This window comes from Meleagris gallopavo, chromosome 6 (genome assembly GCF_000146605.3).
Source record: "Meleagris gallopavo isolate NT-WF06-2002-E0010 breed Aviagen turkey brand Nicholas breeding stock chromosome 6, Turkey_5.1, whole genome shotgun sequence".
In the NCBI taxonomy this organism is placed as follows: Eukaryota; Metazoa; Chordata; class Aves; order Galliformes; family Phasianidae; genus Meleagris; species Meleagris gallopavo.
Window position 1 is genome coordinate 9,407,769 of NC_015016.2, and position 22,222 is coordinate 9,429,990.

The window sequence follows — 22,222 nt, forward strand, 5'->3', positions numbered from 1 at the left end:
TTGTATTAGCATGTAATTTGTGCTCTGCTAAGTAAATACGTAAAAGCAGTTGCTCTGTGCTCAACACATATCTTCCCTCTCTACGTTCAGGGTCTGTTATGAGTAATTAGAACAAAAAAAAAAAGTCACTTCTACTGATTAATAGTTTGTAAGCCTCTTAACCTCTCTTAGTTACCCATTAGGTACCCATGTGGTACTATGTGGCAAACTGAATTCTGTTACTTCATGTGCATCATACATAATATTGTTTGCTAAGCAGCAGTCATACATAGTTATGTGGATCTTGCTGAAGACGATCAAAGTTTGAAGAGGCAGGTGTAGCTCAAAGTATTTGGTCCCCACACTTTGCATACAGGTGATGATTGAAGGCATAGAATGGGAGAACTCAGCTTGGCACTTATTGCATTCAGTTTTGAGGAGAAATGAGCATTTTTGCTAAAGATGTAAGCAGCTGAAAACCTCTGCCAGACAGTAAGCCTGGAACCCATGCTGCTATTTCATAGCACTTTTGTTTTGAGGAGCTCCTATAGGCAAGAACAAAGAAGAGACAGCAGCTGTTGTAAGGCCGTGTAGTACTGTGCACAGCCAGCAGCCTGGACTTGGAAAGGCTATTTTGTGGGAGAGCTAGGCACCTGAGAGCCACTCTCTATGTAGCAGCATGTTCTCTGCATGAAAAGCTCCCTCTAGCCTGAGCTGGCTTTTAAGGGTAGGGATAAGACTCTGCACTAGTCCAAGATGGGGATTAAAACTTCTGGATCCTGAACTGTTAAAAAGAAGCAAACTGTGCTCCAAAATCTGGATTAGGTTTTATGAAGGAAGAACCACAAAAACTAACTGCTGTATTTCTTGAGCAGCAGGGGGTACTCAGTTCTTAGTGGCTGGAGCAGTCCTGTGTTTGAGTGTATCCCACATGGTGTCTGTTTGCCTAGTAAACACATTATAGTTAGTACAGGATATTCTTTTAAGAGTAATTTATTTTACTGATAATTTAATGCTTTGCTAATTAAGAAAAAGATGATTTATAAACTATAATGCCTTTCTTCATTACTTTATTCTAAGAAGACACTTTTTTATGTTAAGAGTTCTGGCAAAATAGTATGAATATAGGTAGAAATAAAACTGGTAATTTTTGTATAGCTGAAGTCCTCAGCTCAGTCGTAATTCAAAGCAGCATGTATGGTTGTTATGACTTGCTAGTGTTACCACAAAATACTTCCCCCTAAAAATTCTTTTGATACAGTTTGATCCCAAATTACGTTTTCAAAAAATGTTGTGACACTAAGAAAATATTTGCTGGATGAACTTTGAAGTCAAATTTAAAATAATATGATTGTGTTTTTCTTTGACAGAGCATCAAGAAGAAAAACACAAGTAAACAAGAGATGAGCACATACCTGCGGTTCATAGTCTCTCGTATGAAGGAGCGGGTGAGTCTGAAACAGGGACAGTTGGCAAAGTGCTGTGTGCTGTAGGGGTTGCAATGCAGCTGGCCTGTGTGACTGTGCTGGAAGAAGGCCTACAAGAGAGTGTCGTTTTATTTCCCTTGTCGTAAGCAGTGCGTGTGTTTCAACATACACTTATCATGTCTCTTAGCTAAGATTAATATAATTGTGGCAGAAACAGTTTATACAATGGGCCCATAGCTCTTTTGAAACTGAAATTTTTCAGGTTTGAGATGCATGTAATGTGTAAGATTGCTGATCTGCAGCTGGGCCTTGTCTGTTCTCCACCTGAAATATTCCAAGCTGTTGCAATTATTTAATCTTTTGTTTATGTTTTATGCAGATTCTCAATGCAATAACTTGTACTGTTTCATAACTTTCAGGCTATAGATCTAAACAAGAAAGGGAAGGACAACAAACACCCAATGTATAGGAGGCTGGTGCACTCAGCTGTTGATGTTCCTACTATACAGGAGGTAGAGTGATTTCCTTTCTAACTTCTACACTGTTTAGGTGCCTTTTAACACTGAAGATAAACCTTAAGAGCTAAAGCACAATCCTGTTTAATTCTCCTTATGATGAGTACTGCAGCTTTATATTGAGCACTGAATATAGGAGCTTAAAATTTCATACTTTTCTTTATAAACAGGTAACCAAGTGAAAACGTCTTGAGTGGTGCCTGGTTTTCAGACACAGAGTATTGTCAATTCCTTTCATATTAGGATTTTACTAGGAGCTGCAGGTAGCTGAAATCTTTTTAAAAAGTGTGCTTTATCTAAGTCATTGAATATGGTCTTTAGTGTTTGTATATCTGGCCCAATGTTTTTGACTATACTCCATTTTTAACTATTGAGCCATTGTGTAGATGTCAACTTTAGAAACATCTGAATGATTCACAAGGAACCAATCATTTTGTTGATCACAAAAAAACAGGACTCACTTAACATCTGTTTTGCATTAATTGTTCCAAGAATAAAGTTCTAGTATGTTCTCTTCTTTTTTTCTTCTGAACAAAAGGTCTGATTGTGACTCATGTAAATCAACGTATGACCAAACTGGATAGCATATCATTTTATTTATTGTTGTAACTTGTTTGCTATGACATGCTAACACATATTATCCTTTACAAACATAGATGTGAATAAATATTGCTTTATTATTGTTATTGAAAAACATGGATAAACAATCGCTACACTGACAATTTCAGAGACATCCATTACGGGCTGGATTGAAGTGGCTGAAACTAAAAATAGTTTAGATTTCTCTTTCATTGTGTCACCTTGACTCACTTCCACAAAGGGTCTTTTTGGCCTTGATAACATCCCAGAATTTGAAGATATTTTGTTTGTTGATTGGGATTCTCATAGATGTTCTTCAAAGAGCATGAGAGAAAAGACTGCACTCCTTACTAGAAAAAAGATCTTTCTAGGTAAATTAGCTGCATGGCTCCCTGTGGGCTTTTGTTATGAGTTTGGAAGACTAAGGCAATCAGCCTGCATCAGAAAGCACTCACTGTCAAGTGAAAATCCTAGAAGTATAAAAGCAGTCAACATCGATTTGAAACCGGCATGTATTTTAAGGTGTAAAATCTTCACCTCAGGGAATATACCTTTATTTGAACAAGCATTCTGGATCACATCTTACTGCTCTAAATTTACCCTGTCATAACCAAGAGGGTTGTTTTTTTGAACTTAATCAAACATTAAAGCACATATTTCACTGCTGAGCATTGCATGAAGGAACCAATGCAGCCAGTGTTCAGGTGCTAACAAACCATGTCAAACAGCTGTAAGTACTACTTCTGTGTGCTGGAAGGGCAGTGTCTGATAATGCAGATTTCCGTGAAGGCTTTTTTGCATAAAACAGGTACAGCACTTTGGCAGTTTTTTCACAATCCTGTTTTCTTTTATATAGAAAGTAAATGAAGGAAAGTACAGGAGTTATGAGGAGTTCAAAGCAGATGCGCAGCTGCTTCTACACAACACAGTGATTTTCTATGGAGGTAAAGTGCTACATTTATTACTTGCATTATTTATCTTTGCCAGTAGGAAGCTCACAAGTTCAAGATTGGTTTTGGTATTTGATAATCTTAAATTTAGATGAAGTTATTTGAAAGCCCTTACAAATCAAAGTAAACTATGAGAGGACTTGGTTGACTGCAGGGTCTGCTCTTGCCCACCTACTACATGTCTATTTTCAAATACTCTGCTAAACCTGTCAGTGAGAATTTGCAACTTTGCCATCCTATTTCTTCTGCAACCAAAGCCACAAGTTAATCTATACTACAGGTTTCTTCTGGAATACGTGTTGCTCTAAAGTAGAAAGAGGTACAGTTTCTGATGTGCTGTGTCAGCAAAATCATTGGCAATATCTGCCTCATTCCAGCAGCAGATACATCTACGTCCCCCTAAAAATACTGGTGCCATCAAAAAAGGAGTGGTGCCATCAGAAAAGCTGCCAGCCACTGAGGGAATTTAGTGATCATTTAGTAAGGTGTGACAATATAGCTGGTAGGTAGAAGCACCACCACCACTTCTAGAAGTCAAAGCCAGGTCCAGGAACAAGGTTCTCTAGAACTGTCTTTTCAGGAAGGATGTGGTTTGTGGTTCTCCCACGCAGACAGCTCAGGGGAACTGGGACAGGCCATGTGCAGTGTCAGGCAACCCATACTGTTGCTAGTAGGGAGAGCGCTAAGAGAGGGAGTGTGCCAATAGAGACATACACAAGTGTCAAGGAAAACCCGTAGTGATAAACAGTTTCTGAAGCATTCTCTGAGCTGAAATACTTATGAGATGTTCCTGTGTTCATTCCACTGGTGACTGCAGAGAAGCATGTTTTAGGGCAATTGGTAAGGCATTAAGCATAGAAAGGAACTGGATCCGTATTTAGAGCAACCATGTCTTGCTTCTGCTGCTCCTCAGATTTATATTTGTATTGTTTGGTTTAAAAGCTCCCAACAGTGTTTTTGCATTATAAACATAAAAGAGCAAGCAAATATAGAACTGATCATTAGAAAATTTTAAATGGAAAGGTTATCCAAGTGGCTGAATTATGTTTTGCATTCTAACGCTAGACAATTACAGCATGAAAGTCATAGCAGCTGCAAATCTTCGTGAGCACAGTGATCATACTGTGATTGTTCATAGCATTTATTTTTAATTTACAGCGGACAGTGAACAAGCTGACATAGCGAGGATGCTTTACAAAGACACATGTCATGAAGTAAGTAGCACCAAGTAACCAAGATATAGACATGCTATTTAATTTTTGCTATAGAAGCTAAGAGAATGATTCTTCCTGTTCTGAAAACAAGGACTTGAAGTTCTAACTACTGATTCAGAATTGCTTTTCCATTTTTTGCAACTAGACTATTGTTTGGATAAAATTATATTTAAGTTTTAGTTTTGAAATAATACAGGAATATATGATTGGACTAGAAATAATTGTACTTGCTTGTATAATTTCAGTCTGAAGTGAGATTCCTAACAAATTCTGTAATTGTCATCGAAACATTTATTAATATTCAAAGGAGACCAAAAAGTAAAGATGAGGTGGCTGTCACATTTGCTCAGTAGAATTTTTTCTTTCAAAATGTGCTTTAAATTTTGATGAATTTAATAACTATGCATTTTAGCTTTAATAAATCATTAAGTGTTCAATTAAGCCCTTCCCCCATGTTTTTTGAAAGTATGAATAACATTTCTGCATCTTGTCTTTCATCTGCTCTTAAGACATCTCATTTTCACACCTCGTTGCACAGAAGTAATGCCACCCAATTAGCAAGCAGGACTGAAAAATTCTGCCACTTACAGTTCTGAGCTCATACAAATAGGATTTTTGGAGCTTATTTATATCTGTTTTTGTTTTTCAGCTGGATGAACTGCAGCTTTGCAAGAACTGTTTTTATTTGTCAAATGCACGACCTGACAATTGGTTCTGCTATCCTTGTGTATGTTGCTGACACGTATTTTTATTTGTTTGTTTTTCTGCATAAATTCCTGCAGTTTGATCTCATTAATGCATTGAATATTCCATTTTTGTAAGCATGTTTCAGATGTATGATTAATACTCTCTTAAGTATTTTACACAAGCAAAATGTTGGTTGAAGTGCAAGGCTGTATCAATACGTGCAATAAACTTGATTATCAGACAGCTATATCACTTTCACAAGAAAATAAGGAGCTTACAGAAATAAAACTTTACTCTAGGAAAGGACAAAGAGAAGTTTAATTTGGGAGATGCTTAAGATATATGTTTTCAATAGTCTTTTTTTGATGATAATCCAAGCAATAAATCTTACAGAGAAATATGCATTGTAAGAAGATAAAAATGAAAACAGGCATTAGATATAAACAGCAACCATATTCTTAAGAAACTGGTATAGCATTGCAGTAAAATATTTGTGGTAGAAATTAATATAATGCTTCATATCCAATAATAAATACAACATTTTTTTCCAGATACCTAATCATGAGTTGGTTTGGGCCAAAATGAAAGGCTTTGGGTTTTGGCCAGCCAAAGTCATGCAGAAAGAGGACAATCAAGTTGATGTTCGCTTTTTTGGTCATCACCACCAAAGGTAACTTATTTATTCCATGTGTTGCTTTCTAAAAACAATACTTAGAATGAGTTTATCTCATGTATCATGTTGGGAGTCCTGGCTCAGACAGTTGCAAGCCAGTTGTTTCAGAAAGTTTAAAGCTCAGTCTAACACATGCGAAGTTGCCAAATGGCTCAGAGATTCCCTTTTCACAGTTGTGATAGAGTTGTTACTTAATGCCATTTTAATTAAAGAAAGCCAATGAACTTCTGTGCAGAGAACTGTTTTTTCAAAGCAATAACAATCTGCTAATCCAGTCCAAGGTAAAAATTGGACAGAAATGCTCTCATACTACCAGCAGTACTGACTTTGTGCAGTGTCCTCTTCTGAGCAGTCACACTGTGTGTTTTTTTGTTTTGTTTTAGCAATATAATATACATCACAAATATTTCTGTTTCACTGCTGGAACACTGATGGAATTCCTGCTGTGAGCTGGTTGGCAATTTCAGAGAATAACTCTTTACATTGGAAACTTCACAATTTTTACTTCCAAATCCGCTTGTTTGTTCAGCAATTGGGAAGGGTATAGTAGGGTTGCTACAGTGGATGTACTGATTTTTTTTGCTGTTCAATTTATGTGCCTATATGTGAACAGAAGAATATAAATGTTTGCAAATTAACACATGGTTTTTGGGAAAGTGTATATTTTGAAGCATCCCAAAAGGTCTAGAGGATTCAGTAACAGTGTTCTATGGAACTGCTCATTTAAATTGCTTTTGATCTAACTTTAACATGCTTTAATTTGTGCATGAACTACCAACATTTTCTGATAGGTGTTAAGTGGATACAGCATCTTTATTTGTGTCACAATGAAAGAACGATTGTCTTTGAATCTGTTGCAGCTTACCTCATTAGTAGTTCTGGCATTAAGTTCACAAAGCTTCAAACTATTGAAAAAAGTAGCATGACTTGTGGGATCAGGTACTTGTAACTTTTCTGAAGTGTGTGCTGGCAGAAAAGGCAAAATAGATTTTGCTAGAGTGTCATTCCTTGAAAAATGGAAGGCCAAATTCCCACTAGGTGTAAATGAAAATTGTTTCTCTAACTTCACTAAATGATATTTATGTTACAATAGTTGAGAATCTAACCATGGACAATTGATTTATTACATTGTTTACTCTTTTATGTAGATGTGCAGGGCAGTAACTCTTTTTCTTTAATATCCTGTGCTGCATAGCATAACCTTTCAAAATGTCAAAAGCTGCCCGTCTTTCTCTATGAGGACTGTCTCTGAAAATACCAAAGTACTTTTGAAACCATATCACTGGTATGAATTCAGCCCAAAAGAGCATGACAGTCTCTGTATGAGTTCAGTCCTGATAGACAGGAGTCCAAGCCACAGAGTATCTATATTCAAAGTGATAATTTGGTACATACCTTGCTGATTTTAGGAGAGGTCAAGGGCTAAACTGGATTAGCAAATGAATCTTCAGTAAAGAGGTTTCTGTGTCTGACAGAGCATTTAGCAAGAGAACGGGCAGCTGATGGGTCTCCCTTTGGAGCTAGAAGATACTTGTGGCTCATCAAAAGCAAGAGAGATTTTCAACATGGACAGCTAATAAGTGCTTATGATAACATCAGTGTCTAATTTGTCACATTTTTCAAATGTGTCAAGCTTAGGAAAATCCTGTATAAATAGGAATTGTTCAGTTCTTGGCCACTCTGAAAAACTTTTAAGTCAAGATCTCTTATCCTTATTTTGTGTTTCTCAACCCATCTGTTTATTCAACAGGGCCTGGATCCCCTCTGAAAACATCCAGGATATCACAGTTAACATCCATCGGCTGCACGTGAAACGCAGCATGGGTTGGAAGAAGGCCTGTGATGAGCTGGAACTGCACCAGCGATTTCTTCGTGAGGGGAGATTCTGGAAATCAAAGAATGAGGATAAAGGGGAAGAGGAGGCAGAGTCAAGTATCTCCTCCACCAGCAATGAGCAAGTGAGTACCACCATGATGGCATCCAGAGAAATTCATTATAGGATAGGGTACAAACATGACATACCTTGGATTAATGTAGTTTTAAAGCCTTGTGCTCTGTCTGCAGATTTATGGTGACTGTAAGAGGATTCAAAGATTTATTTTCCCCATGTTTTGTAGCTTAGTGATAGCAAGAATATAAATTTTTTCTCTTCCCTCTTTTTCTTGGATGACCTCTGAGAAGTTTCAAAATGTTTGTCATCTACAGCGCCTTGATGAGAACAGACCAAGATTTCTGAAGTTAAGCAGACATGTTCAAGTTAAATGTCATGGATATCAGATGGATGGCAGCACTGCCTTCCTGAACTCTCATCAAGGGACAGCCCTGAGCTGATCTGCCTTTTCACAGCTGGAGCGTGTTCACTCGGGGCTGTATTCTGTGCTACCAGTTCCTGAGCAACACCAACCATGACTCTGTTAGAAAGTCCAAGTAAAGTTAGGTGCAAACACTGAACTTCAAGAGCATATGATCAGCAACTAATTAAAGTAATTCCAAAATAATTCTGCAAAATAAGAAAAATTACACTGCCTTAACAAATCTGAAATGCACAGAGGGACAAGATAGAAAACTGTGCACTGGAAATTCCCTTATCAAAGCCGGGCCTTGCTAGTCATTTAGTGTCCAAGAGAGTGTTTTATATTTGCAGTCACTGACTTGGCAGGAAGTTTTTCATAGCTTGCAGGATGCTTCGATGTATTTTTGGCAACCTCTTCACTGGCATCATCTTCTTTCCTCATTTGAAACCACCAACATCTCCCTAAATCTGTATTTCAAAACATCAGTGTGTTTTGACTCTCTTCTGTGCCCTTTAGTCAAACAGGTCTATCATCTAATTTGTGTCTAAAAACTTACAGCTCATAAAACTGGATGTTGCTTTACGGGGATGCGTCTTAACAAAGATATTTTCGTTTTGGTTAGTTTACCTAACTAAACCTTTGTAGCCCCCTTTATTTAATTTTGTATATACAGTCATGCAACAACACAGAATGAAACAAGAAAACAGTCACAAAATTTATGACAGGTAACAGTTTCCGTAGTTTTTCAGATTTTAAAGTGTCCATTTGCATATTTTCTATCCTGTCTCACCTGTTCATCCTTCACTTCTTTAATGCTTGTACCTGCTTCATTGGTTTCCAAACAGAGGAACATAAGAATAGCCATCAAACTCAGAGCTTTAAAGTAATCTGCAATATTCTTGTACTGATGCTAGATAGTACTGGATGCTTCAAAGGCTTCACTGTAAGGAACAGTACGATGACATACCGTTCACTTAGATCTTAATTCTTTTTTTATTTGCTAGATACTGTTGGTTTTTTTTAGGAATGACGTACTGATAACCCTTCATGTATACAATAATAATCAATTAAAGCAAGTCTCAGTAATCTTACTGCCTTTCTTTATGCGTGTTTTCTTTGTGATAGTTGTTGCTTTCTGGCTTCAACAAGATCTGCTTCCTAATTATGAGTTGCTGATATCAGAATATTCCAGAAAACAAGGGTTTGAATTTGCATGTGAAATGAAGCAAAGAATCATTACAGATATTTTAGAAAATACATACTGCATTTTAAAACATTTTTGAGTTTTTGTTCCTTTATCAGAGTGTAGTTATCACTGATAATGGAGAAAGTTTACTGTGTGCACTTGTTATTTAAGAACCATAGTCAACTTTCTGTTTGCTAAATTAAGTAATTGCAGATAAATACAAGAAGACACATGTCGTTCATGTTACAATGAATGCTACTCATATGAACTATTGTTTGGAATGATTCAGTGTTCTTTTCATAATGTTCACAGCTGAAGGTTACTCAGGAACCAAGAGCAAAGAAAGGACGACGTAACCAGAGTATGGAACTCAAAAAAGAAGTAAGTAACCTCAATTATGTGTTTACAGAGATAGCAACATAAAAAGTCTGAAGTTGTAATAGGTGCACCTTTGGATTCTTTCACTTTTTACTGATTTTGTAACACTAATCTTAGAAGTTCCAGCCCCATAGCTTTGTTCTCCTTGCTAACAAACATAATTGTACATGCCAGATTCCAGCCACTGGTGTCTTTATGGTGATATTCTGTACCATGAATAAATCCACTGTAGTCTACAAGATTTTTTTAGAGTCAATTCTACTTGCTAAGTAAATCTACAAACAAAAGCAATTCGGAAGTATTTTGCAAGATCAAGAATTCATAGTTCATAAAAGTTCATAAAATACCATAGCCAGACTTGTCCATGGAACTTCCTTCCTTGTCTATCCACCTCACAAACCGAATGAATTGGAGGAAATATTTAACCCATGGTCATGTAACTACAGAACTGTGTTATTATCCTTGTACACAAGGGGGCAGTTGCTTAGGCAGTCATAAATCTAGCATTAGTCCCAATTTCTAAGCATTTTCTTGTCCTTGTTTCAGCTGCATGATGAACAATGAGAAAAAAAGTTGCACACATGCACAGGACTTGGGTCCCTACTACAGAGGATTTCCCTACTACAGTATTTCAGCATCAGAGCTATGTGAGATGGCCCTGCTGCCTGAAATACTGATATTGTATCTGATCCCACAGGACTGTCTTCAAGGCACTTTCATCAGTGTGGATGTGACCATAGTTCCCCTGGGACTGCCAGAAAGGGAGAGTGGCATCTTTCCCAGACTATAGTTTAAGGATGTCTAATCATCATAATTGTGTTTTCTATCAAGCAAATTCTGTAATTTATGTATTTTTGTCTTAACATTTGCCTTCTTAGCTCTGTTCATATTTTATCAGTGATCCTGAAGTCAATCCAAGTGACCAGTTATAGAGTAATTGGTTGCAAAAGGGAATACACATAATTTTGGTTGGTGTGCCATGTATCCCATCACACTGTCAAGCACAAAGGCCAGTCCTGAGCAAGTCTGGTGCATTAAGGACAGGAGCTTTGTCTGTACACTGTTAAATGAGCTTTTAAAAATGTAAGTTAAAAAAAAAAAAGTACACCTGTGTCTTGAGATACTTCAAAATCACCAAGAATTTGCAAATGTATTGCTTTATCTGTTCTGAAGAGCAGAAACAATCAATATTACACTGTAATAACATAGGAAGCTAAATTAAATACAGTACATTACAGTAACTATGATTTCTTTCCTGATAATTGTGTAATTACAGAAAGCTTCTGTGGTCATCCAAGTTCCATGTTATTGGAATCAAGACTTAAACGCTCATTAGTCTTTCATCTTCAAAGCACCTTTGAAGTACTAATCAATCCTTGCAGCACTTCTATGAAATAAATGGAATATTACAGTCTCCAGCAGAGCCTGTTGGGCCAGAGTAAGCCCTGAGTTTGCCAAAAAAGTTGAGGCACTGTGGCCACACTGTCTCTTCAGGAAGAATGGTAGGGGGAAGAACCTGTAGTAATCCTTTACTGGTGCCACTGGGTCTTCAGTGATCTGGTATGGTACTTTTGGGGAGGTGATATGTTTTGTTGAGTTTGATGGTACTTTTAGGGAAGCGAGGGTGAGTGTGGCTTCCTTCAGCAGAGCTCCTAGCTCTGGATCAGAAAAGCCTCCCCAGAAAGCTCATCTACACAGTGTCAGCAAATACCTTTCACGTCTATTGTGCTGCTGTTAGTCAGATAACATTTTTTCTCCAGGGAGAATTGAAAGTTAACTTGTTCTGTTTTGATACCTGGATTTGCAAGTTTGTTCTTTCTCTGTAGGAGCCAGAACCTGAAACTGAAGCAGTAAGTTCAAGCCAGGAAATTCCCACAATGCCTCAGCCCATTGAAAAAGTTTCAGTCTCAACTCAGACCAAGAAGTTAAGTGCCTCTTCTCCAAAAATGCTGCACCGGAGCACCCAGACCAATAATGATGGAGTGTGTCAGAACATGTGCCATGACAAATACACCAAAATCTTTAACGATTTCAAGGACAGGATGAAAGCTGATCACAAAAGAGAAACTGAGAGAGTTGTGCGAGAGGCAGTGGAAAAGGTAACACTTGTCAAACACCACCTACGCCCTGGTTTGAGGAGAGGAGGAGTGGGATTAGGATTTTTTTTCTACATTCTTTTCTACTTTAATAACATCCAGCCAGAAAGTAGGTAAAAAACCTTTTTCAAAGAGACCGTATAAAAATAGTCTTCAGTATTGCTTTTCAGACAAATTCTTTACCAGCAGGCCTTAGTTTAAGTAGAAAGCTCTTGTTGCTTCTGATTCTAGTCTAGTAAAATCAGTTTGTGATCCAAAAGTGAAACCGATTGTTCATTCATGATTATCTGTTGCCAAAGCCTTTCTTTGTGTCCATTGTCAAGTGTTTTTGTAAACAATGTCATTATTTAAATGCTATTCGTAAACAATCTTTCTTCCGTTAAACTTCTGACCTAAACATTAAAGAGGTTGGCAAAAATTTGTTTGAATCTTCTTGTCTAACAGTAACATCTAAAAATTTCTTATCTAAGTCTGAGCTGGTCACCTTTGGCTGGAGAAAACAGGACAAATCAGAGGATGATTCATCTGACCTCACTTAAATACCTGTCTCAGGAAAAAAAATGAATTTCCTCCTGGAGGAAGGACTTTGGAATGAACGTGGGGAGTTTAGGTGTTAATCCTGTAGGACTAAGACACCAAATCTCTAGCTATTTGTATGAGGGCAAAGGAATTCCACTGACAATGAATAATACAATACAATGGTACCTCTCATTGAATTTAGAAATGTTACAGTTTGTATTATCCATCGTGCTGTTACTTTGGAGTTATAAGAAGTTACAGATTTAGAAAAGACAAAATCTTTACCTAACAAAAATTAATTCATAATTTTGAGACCGATCATTAACAAAATAGACATGGAACCTGTGTAGCTGATTTTATGGTTGCCTTGCAGAACAAAACAGTTATGAACAATTCTTATGGGATGGAAGTTTTGTTATAGCTGTAACAGAGATAACTTTTTGTTTTCTAAATAGAAGAAATCTTTAATTATGTAGCCTCCACTCACAACAGTATTAGGGGCTTAAAGAAGATTTATTTAAGATTTATTCCAGTAGCTGTCCTCTGACTTGCTTTGCTGACTTACTTTCTTATGGCAGCTGCGTACGGAGATGGAAGAAGAGAAAAGGCAGGCTGTAAATAAAGCTGTGGCCAATGCACAAGGAGAGATGGACAGAAAATGTAAGCAAGTAAAGGAGAAGTGCAAAGAAGAATTTTTAGAAGAAATTAAGAAGTTAGCGGGCCAGCACAAGCAGCTGATTTCCCAGACCAAGAAGAAGCAGTGGGTAAGTCTCAAAACTTACTGCAAGACAATAACTGGAAATGTATAATGCAGGGTGCAGGCCAGTTGTAGGCATTCACTTCCTTACTTTTACCCGAATCGCTTTTTCACTTGTCTTTCAGCTTCAAGGTTTGAGCTTTCAGATTTCCTTCACCCTCACATTTGAACTCCAGATTTTGATTGCTTTCTATTTATTTAGGTAGTGTTAACAGAACCACCTTCCATAGCCCAGCCAGATGTTGCTAAATATTGCTCAACGATGTGTGGTTGTACTTCAGATCAAACAAATTTTGCATTATGTTCCCACTTTGATCTCAAGGCCCTAAAGAGTACAAGCCCTGGCTGTATGCGTTTGGAGCTCCCTTCTAGAAATTCTCAGATTGATATCATTTTGGCCTTTTCCTCCGAAAGCTTTTTCTGCAGCTCTTTTGTGTTCTTGTGTATTTAAGACATACATTCTCAAATACATTTCCCTCCCTTTTTCCCACTCACCTTGGAGCTTCGACTTTGCCAGCTGTGGCAGAGCAATGTGCAGACGCCTTGCCACAAGATGGCACGCTGCTCTGAGTGACGGACGGCCACCGGCTGCCACTGCTGCCCTGCACAGCGCCGTGTTCCTTCCTCTGCAGAGGGCTGTGCTTGTTTGGGCTCAGCCTCGTTAGCCTTTATAGATGAAACGGTGGGCCCTGCAGAGAGAACTGCATTCTGTAGGGGACTGACAGAAATATTAAAGCAAGACAATAGGTTGATGCCTGTAACAGCTGCAATTTTGGGGTTTTGTTTTTAAAGAGAATTCCTTTTGAGCTCCTGCAGCATTTTCATTCTGATTCCTAGTAGAGATGTACTGTAGGTGTGACGATACTGCAGCATTTGGTTCTCCATCAGTGAGCAAATCTCTTCCTGTGTACCTCTCTCTGCAGAGCCAAGAAGTTATTTAGGTCTCAAACTCGATCAAGTTGTCTGTAATGAGTCACCAGCCCCTGGCGTCTACGTGCTTTTGCTTGTGGCACTTGAAAAGGAAACTGAATTGGCTTTTCCCACCATAAAACTGTGTCAGATGAGCCCTATTCTATGAGATGTTGTAAGTGCACATGTGAACTGTTGCCACCGCTCAGCTGATAAGTTGTAATTCAATTGCAGTAACTGGATCCTGAGTCCAGGCTCTTAGCTGGAGCTGATTGGGATTGTTTCATTTTGAAGGCAGAATTTGTGAAAGACACTCCTGAGATTTCTATTCGTCTGTTCCAATGTGTCTTTACCGTGTCCTTTAGCCTCATCAGAGTGCCGTGGCACCACATCTCTGCATCTTAGGATCATGCTTAATGCCTCTTTCCAAGCAAGACAATTAAAGATATAAAGAGCATTTGACAGCTTCACCTTCTCCTGTGGGCCCAGAGCTGTCAGTCACCACCTTAAATGAATGCATCGTGCAGGCAGCTGGTTTTCATGTGCTGGGAGGGAGGGGAAGGATAAACACCTTTGCATTCAGGCTGATGGATCTGCCTGCCAACACGCAGCCTCAGGCAGCTGGAGCTGGTCCAATTACACAGCTCCCCAGTGATTTTTCTTTCTGTGGCACTAATGACAGTCCCTTGTGTGTAGTACCACTGTTGTATGCAGCTATTATAATAATGATGCCTCCTTACTAAAATCTCATGTAATTAACACATACTAAATGAGTTTTGGTGGCTTTGCTTTTTAATTAGAACCAGAGACCTCTGGTTTTGCGTAATGCAGATATCTGGGTTTGGGAATGCAGCTGTTACTATTCATACTGTATTTGTATTTTTCCTAGATTTAAAAAAATAGTCTGGTCCGATTGAAGGGATTGCTTTGCTGGTGCTTGACAAGCACACAAGCAGACATGCCTCCTCACACCGTAAAGAACCACATTCTGTGTTACTCTGACTGGTCACAGTCCCCTTGGCTTAGCCAAATTTCAATTCTATAGCTTCAGAAAATTTGGAATTAATACAGATACCTCAAGTGAACAGCAAATAAAAGGAAGAAATGGAAAGGCAGAGAGTCATGAGTTTATGCAGTGTGATGATTTACAAAACTCAGACCACAGTGCCACAGTTGTTTTGTTTCTTTTTTATTTTTTTCCAGTTATTTCACTTGCATGTAAGCACCATTTAAAGTGGTGCATAGTTCATCTTTAACCTCTGTCTCTCTCAGTAATGCTTACCTGTATATTTATTCTAACTTGCAACAGGCTGTTTTTAAGTAACTACGTTTGTCTGTGATGAGTACAGTCTGAAACAAAATCCCAAATGATTGATAATGTTTAAGATGTGGAAAATACAAAGGAAAGGAGGCCTAAGGCCAGCTGGCATTTTGCCTTCTCTGCCACATGTGCTGGTACCAGCTTAGATGACACTTTATTTCCCTTTTGTAAGGGGAGATTTGCATCCCACCCTTATGGCCAACATATGTAAAGGGAACTGCAGTGTCTGCAAACTGGTTGTCCTCTCCTCTCTTGGTGTTTTTGATCTCTCCAAGTGAGCAGATGTGAAGCTTGGGGCTGAGGCCTGTGCTGAATGCAATGGAGAGACACAGCTGTTCCCTGCGCGTTCCAGCAGATGATCCTAATGGCTCCCATAGGTTTGTGGGCAGCCAGCAACATGAAAAACCAGGAAAGCAGGCCTTGAGAGAGCGCTCCTTTGCAGATTTTTCTACGAATAAACTTCCCTAGAGCTAAGATACAAAGAGAAAATGGAGTGGAGAAGTTACCTTCTCATGCAGCTGAAGCAGTCCCTTTGCTAGTGATATAAATAAATAGTTACTGGTTTAGTTGATATAAAAGGCAACTTTCGTGCATCTTATAGGAGAATGTAGAGTTCTTGCATTTTTATTTTGTTTTAAGACAATTGGGTTTTATTTCCTTTGTAGTTCTCTTGTTTTATTAACAATGCTGTAATTAGACAGTACATTGAAAGTACAACCTGTGTTACTCTGTGGTTTGACAGCAACCTGCACATTTCTCCATCTGTTCCCCATCTTACAGGAGGTGTTCCAGGCTGAATTCTTAAAGATATTCTCTGATTTTGGGTATGACAAATTCAGAAAGACAAATTTGAGATCATTAGATCCAGTTTTCAGGTGTTGAGTGTGAGCAGCCCCATTAGCAGCAGTGCCACTCTACTTTGCACGGGCTGGTCAGGCTGACAGTACTGCACACATCTGGAGGCAAAGCCTGCTGCCCACACTCCCTGCTGAGCAGCATGCTGATTCTCTTTGTTTAAATCCTCAGTGTCCATGGAGTTATTTCCAACTATTACCAACCTGGGAGCGTTCTGCATGTTCGAGCACAGAAATCCTCTTTGCTGAGGCCCTGCCGAGAGGCAGGTATTTCTGCAGAACTCAGAGGCTGTGCAATAGGTCTTCCTTCAGGAGTTTTGTGCCATGCTGGCAGCCAGAAAGGGCAGGAAGCCATGGAGCCATTGTGTGTTCTCCAGGTTTTCTCTGATTTCTGAAAGGCGTGAAGCTAAAGGCACCTTCTTGCAGTGGCACTGTTGTAGCAGGAGGTCTTGTCACCATTTGCAGCGCTCTGACAATCAGTAGGCATCCCAGTGATGGCAGCCTTCTTGCAGGCCTACACCAAATGGTCTGTGACAAACCATGCAGTAAGGAATCATTCTTTTCTCCAGAAGTGTTTTTGTTGTGGCTTTTGGGATTTCTAAAACTTAAAGGGAGATTATAAGATGGAGGGGAATCAACTTTTTGAAAGAATCATAGAATCATAGAATGGCCTGGGTTGAAAAGGACCACAGTGATTATCTAGTTTCAACCCCACTGCAGTAGGAAGGGTCGCCAACCACCAGACCAGAACCACATCCAGCCTGGCTTGAATGCCTCCAGGGATGGGGCATCCACAACCTCCATGGACAACCTGTTCCAGTGCGTCGCCACCCTCTGAGTGAAAAACTTTCTCCTAACATCTAACCTAAATCTCTCCTGTCTTAGTTTAAAACCATGGGTAGATAATGATAGGACCCGGGGGAATTGTTTTAAACTAAAAGAGGGGAAAGTTAGGTTAAGTGTTGGGGAAATTTTTCACTGGAAGTGTGGTGAAGTGCTGGCACAGGTTTCCCACAGAAGCTGTGGATGCCCCATCCCCAGAGGCATGCAGGGCCAGGCTGGATGGGGCCCTGCTCATGGCAGGGGTTTGAACTATATAATCCCCGAGGTCCCCCTTACAACCCAACCCAACCCAACCCAACCCAAGCTGTTTTGTGATTCTGTGATTATTCCTAGCCCATGAGGATCTCCCTCTGCAGCTCCTGGATGGGTTGGGCTTGTAGCAAGACCTCAGGAAGGCAGATTTTCATGTTTGGGCAGCATATGATGGAACTAGAGCTGTTTAGTCTGGGGAAAAGGAGGCTGAGGGGAGACCTTATTGCTTTCTTCCAATATCTGAAAAATGCTTACAGCAAGAGTGGGATTGATCTCTTCTCACTGGTGACAGGTGACAGGACAAGGGGAAATGGCCTCTAGTTACACCAGGGTAAGTTTAGGTTGGATATCAGGAAAAAACTTCTTTACAGAAAGGGTTGTTAAGCACTGGAATAGGCTCCCCAGGGAGGTATTTGAGTCACCATCCCTGGATGTGTTTGAAAACTGTTTGGATGTGGTGCTCAGGGACATGATTCAGTGGAGGGTTGTCAGAATTAGGGTAGTATGGCTACGTTGTGGTTTGGACTCGATGATCTTAAAGGTCTTTTCCAACCTGAACAATTCTATGATTCTGTGATTCTATGTTCACTCCAGTAATTTTTTTATCATAGCTTTTAGGAAGTAGATCAGGATGCCATTATACAAACGTTGAGTAAAAGACAGTTCCTGTATTGTGTGGCTGAAAACTCTCAGCCCACTGACCTGGGAGATGTGCTTTCTTACATGAGAGATGTGCTTGTGGTACTTGTATGGTACAGATTTGCTGGAAGCTGTAGCCTTTCTTGGCACATGCGACAAATGCCCTGCTGCATTTGGGTGCCCAGGCAGAACGAGTACTGCTCTGCAGTGCATGAGCAGGTGAGAACGCGTTTGGGCAGCGAGGAGGGATCCCGCGAGGGCTGTAATCTTGTCTCATTTGTTCTCTCCAGTGCTACAACTGTGAAGAAGAGGCCATGTACCACTGCTGCTGGAACACTTCCTACTGCTCCATCAAGTGTCAGCAGGAGCACTGGCATGCTGAACACAAACGTACCTGCCGCAGAAAAAGATGAAAGAGCTGTTCCTCCGCTAGAACATCACCCCGATGATTGCTATTCTCAGACACAGCGGTTTTTGTTTCCAAGAAGCCAAAATTGTTTAGAATTTGCTTCCCATTTTGCACCAGCCTTTAAACACTTTTCGTAAAAGAAATTTTGCACAGTAATTTCAATCTTCTGTTCAGTGCTCCTCCAAAATTTTGCCAGCGGAATGAATTGAACATCTCTGGGAGCAGGTTACTTTAAATAATTTTAAACTAGAGGATTTGTTGCATTTTCAGCAAATTTTAAAACATTTTTAGGTTTTACAGAGATTTTAATCTTTAAAAACAGCAGATCTAGAATTAAACCATGCGAGTTTAACAAAAGGAACATATAAAAACTAGATCTGAATGTAAGAACTTTAGAACTGTTTCAGAAAAACGAAGCATACTACCTTGATGTAACATTTATTTCTTAACCTTGTTGAGCTGGTTTTGTTCAGCTTAATTTTACTGTTTAAAGGCATTATCTATTGGTTATACCAGTGGGTACATGATTGAATTTAGGGAACAGGGTTGACACAGCAGGTGCTACTCCTGCGTATTTTTTCTTAAATATTTCCCAACTGTGTTTTATTTTCATTATTTCTTTTCAATATATAACTTTTATAACAAAATATTAGCTTTGATCTTGTAGTTTAAAATCACAGGGAACTGGGGTAATCTTTTACTGAGCTGGATCTTAGAGAAAAATGAATATTTAAATTTTGAAGTTTGCACATTTCATCTTTGTCCTGACATGAGTGCTTGTAACAAGAATAAGAAAAGCCAAAAAACAAAACCCAAACAAAACAAAACAAAAAAAAACAACTACCTTTATTCATGTGTGGAATTACGAGGCTTACAAATTTTGTTAATGTGCCCCCTTCAGCCTCCCCAAGCCAATGTCATCTGACTGCCTACGATCTGGTGTCACCTGGTCCATTGTAACTCGATAATAAAAGGAGAAAAAGCACTTACGTTTCACAGAAGCCGTTATGTTTGTAGTAATGGGTCATTGCCTAATAATGAGCTCCATCACTGTACTCAGAATGAAGAATAATGCATGTTAATTTTCTTGTATTAAAGATGCCGTGATTTGTAAAAAGTCTGTATTTTGCGGAATGTCTGGATTAAGAAGCATTACCAATAGGAATGGATCGATAGTTGAAAAATGATTTTTTTTTTGTTTGTTTTATATATAGATATATGAATTGCATCCATGTTCAGAGACAATTTTTTAAATAGATGTAAAGCTTACTTAAATAGCTTTTCTTTTCAAGTGTCTCCGCATTTTAGTTTCTTCTTTCAAAGGCTGGTCTTAGACCAAGTCATATGCCCATTAATCATCCCGCTATTTTTTGAGGAGTTAGAGGAATAATTTGTAAATATTTATTTAGATCTTTGATATTTATTGAAAGCAATTACATGATGGAACGATGGAAGCTGAAGAATCAGGAGAGCCTTTTAAAAAGTTTTCTCTAGGATTTGTCAGGGTCATTGTAAAGATGAAAATACAACTAAGACTTCTGTGAACTGCCATTGGAATCCTGATCTTTTTACTTACAGCGGTGATAGAAGTTAATTGACTTGATACTGCCAAATTGCACCCAACACCTTGTGGAAATTGAGCGGTAAGCTGATGGGAGAAAATAGTACGTAGATGGTAACTTGTATTACCATAGCTACATTATTGCCTGATTAATGTGTAATTAACTTTTGTCGCCTCTGTGTTGTGACTGTAAAACACTTCACAACTAAAAATCAATCCTGTTCAATTACTTTACGAGTTCCAAAACTTCGATCCACCCCTATGAAAGCAAGTTATTGTGGAAATATTTTTGGTGTAAAATCATTCCAGAATATGTAATATTTAACTGATAGCTGCATGAAAGTAAGATTCGTGTTACTTTGGCTTTTTTGTCTCTGTTGACACGGTTGCACATTTCCAAGTTACTACAGCGTGAAAACTGTGTGTTTTAAAGAAAAAAACAAAACAAAACAACAAAAAAAAAAAGATTGTGGCCTGGTTTTGTATAAGTTTTAGGTAAAATTACAATTGATTGTTTTAGGAATCATGATTTAAAATTAATTTTTCTGCAAATCATAAAGCTATATTAAAGTGTTGAGCTTAGCCACTATGCACATTGTAATTATTCATTGTGGCTGTCCAGTTTATGATGCATTCTGGCATTTTGTAAGCTGCTCTGACTAGCAATATATAGAGTCATTTAATGTGTTAACATTGGGTAATAAATGTATTTAAAAAAAAAAAAAAAGCATCTCGCTGAAAGTGTGTGTGTTAATTTTGGCCAGATGCCCCAAGGTGGCCATGCCCAGGGCTGTGGATGAGGTGAACATGTCTGGACACCCTGCGACCTGCTGCTGCCTGATTGGGGGTGAGCCAGGAGATCAGATCCATGCAAGGACTTGGGCACTGAACTACAGCTCTCGGCACAACGATGAATTTTTTCAGTATGTTCAAGTCAGCAGCTTTCAAGGGCTGTGTCAAGTGTTGGTTTTAATGCCTGCTTCTATGAGACTGCAGCTTGTAGCCCCCCCTTGGTCTCACTCATGGCCCCATCTGCCCCTCACACAAACCCAGTAACTGCCATGGACCTGTGCCCAGGGTGGGTGGAATAAGGTAATTGTACCTGGATTACTGTCTTCCTGGTAAACAAAATTTACCCCACAGATCACCACACAGCCCCACTGGTGCAGTGCCTGCAGCCCCCAGCAGAAGGGGCATTTGGGGAAGGATTGTCCTGGAGCTCTGTCATGGCGTCAAGGCAGTAGGAGGGATGCTGGGAAGCAATTTCCCCGTGTCTCTGTGTGGGAATTAGTACCTGGTTAGAGCTGCTTGTGCCAGGAAAATAATCAATATGTAGTTTAAATTTTTAAAATATCGTATTATTTTGCTATCCAAAGTTTTCTGTTCTTACATGAGTCATAGTCATACCCAAGAGTGCAAATGTTATTCATTCAGCTTGCTAAAACTTGGTTCAATACAAATAACTAGCATAGGTCACATATTGCAAATTAATCATTTATACTGAAGTAAACCAACAAAATGGGATCAGGAAAAGGCAGTGGCCCTCTCCTATCTGCCTTTGCCATGCCTCTTCCCTTCTCAAGAACCACAGCCAGCCTCCAAGCCCAGCACCAGCAGCCCAGCAGCAAGATCCCCTGTGTGACTCTGCAGCAGTGAGTGAGGCTTGCTCAAAGGCATTATTTCTCCTCTTATTGGTGTTTTTCCATTATTATTATTTCAATTCTGTCTCTTTATTTTACATAAGGAGTTTTCTGCCTCCCGCTTCCTTTAGGTGGAGTGATCAGCCCAGCTCAGGGCTTGTTTGGTTTTCCAGCTCTTCAATGGGAATGTAAAACATGTTTGGGATTTGTTACCGGTAGTTAGGGGCTACCCAGCCAATTTTAGCCTCACAGAATGCACATATGCGAGCTGTACATACGCTTTCCAAATGCTTTCATTAATCAAATTATGGAGGGGGAAGTATGAAACCAGAAAGTTCCTTCCTTCATTGTTTCACGTTAAGGAAATTCAATTGCAAGTGGAAAGGAGCAATCCATTTCAGAAAAAAAAGTATAGTGTTTATTTTAAGTAGGAGATGTTTAAACCTAACATAAAAGATTAAAAACAAATTAAAAAAACCCACAAAACAACACCACACCAAACCAAACTACCTTGGACCTTCCAAAACCACGTGAAAAAAA

The 22,222-nt window shown here is 39.1% G+C and overlaps 1 protein-coding gene across 6 annotated transcripts in view; it reads left to right on the forward strand.

Annotated features, from left to right (window-relative positions):
• ZMYND11 (zinc finger MYND-type containing 11) overlaps positions 1 to 20,481 on the forward strand; it is a 102,655-nt gene extending 82,174 nt beyond the window's left edge. For 4 of the 6 annotated variants that reach the window (XM_010712398.3, XM_010712399.3, XM_010712400.3 and 1 more), the window contains 11 exons: positions 1,350 to 1,427; positions 1,826 to 1,918; positions 3,357 to 3,444; positions 4,609 to 4,664; positions 5,314 to 5,391; positions 5,903 to 6,021; positions 7,775 to 7,982; positions 9,817 to 9,885; positions 11,709 to 11,981; positions 13,076 to 13,261; positions 18,363 to 20,481. In XM_010712398.3, the coding sequence (XP_010710700.1) occupies positions 1,350 to 1,427; positions 1,826 to 1,918; positions 3,357 to 3,444; positions 4,609 to 4,664; positions 5,314 to 5,391; positions 5,903 to 6,021; positions 7,775 to 7,982; positions 9,817 to 9,885; positions 11,709 to 11,981; positions 13,076 to 13,261; positions 18,363 to 18,485 (1,371 nt within the window). In that variant the 3' untranslated portion in view covers positions 18,486 to 20,481. The remainder of the gene's footprint in view (positions 1 to 1,349; positions 1,428 to 1,825; positions 1,919 to 3,356; positions 3,445 to 4,608; positions 4,665 to 5,313; positions 5,392 to 5,902; positions 6,022 to 7,774; positions 7,983 to 9,816; positions 9,886 to 11,708; positions 11,982 to 13,075; positions 13,262 to 18,362) is intronic. The other 2 variants (XM_031553854.1, XM_031553856.1) reach the window with 1 other exon arrangement.
• Positions 20,482 to 22,222: the final 1,741 nt, after the last annotated feature.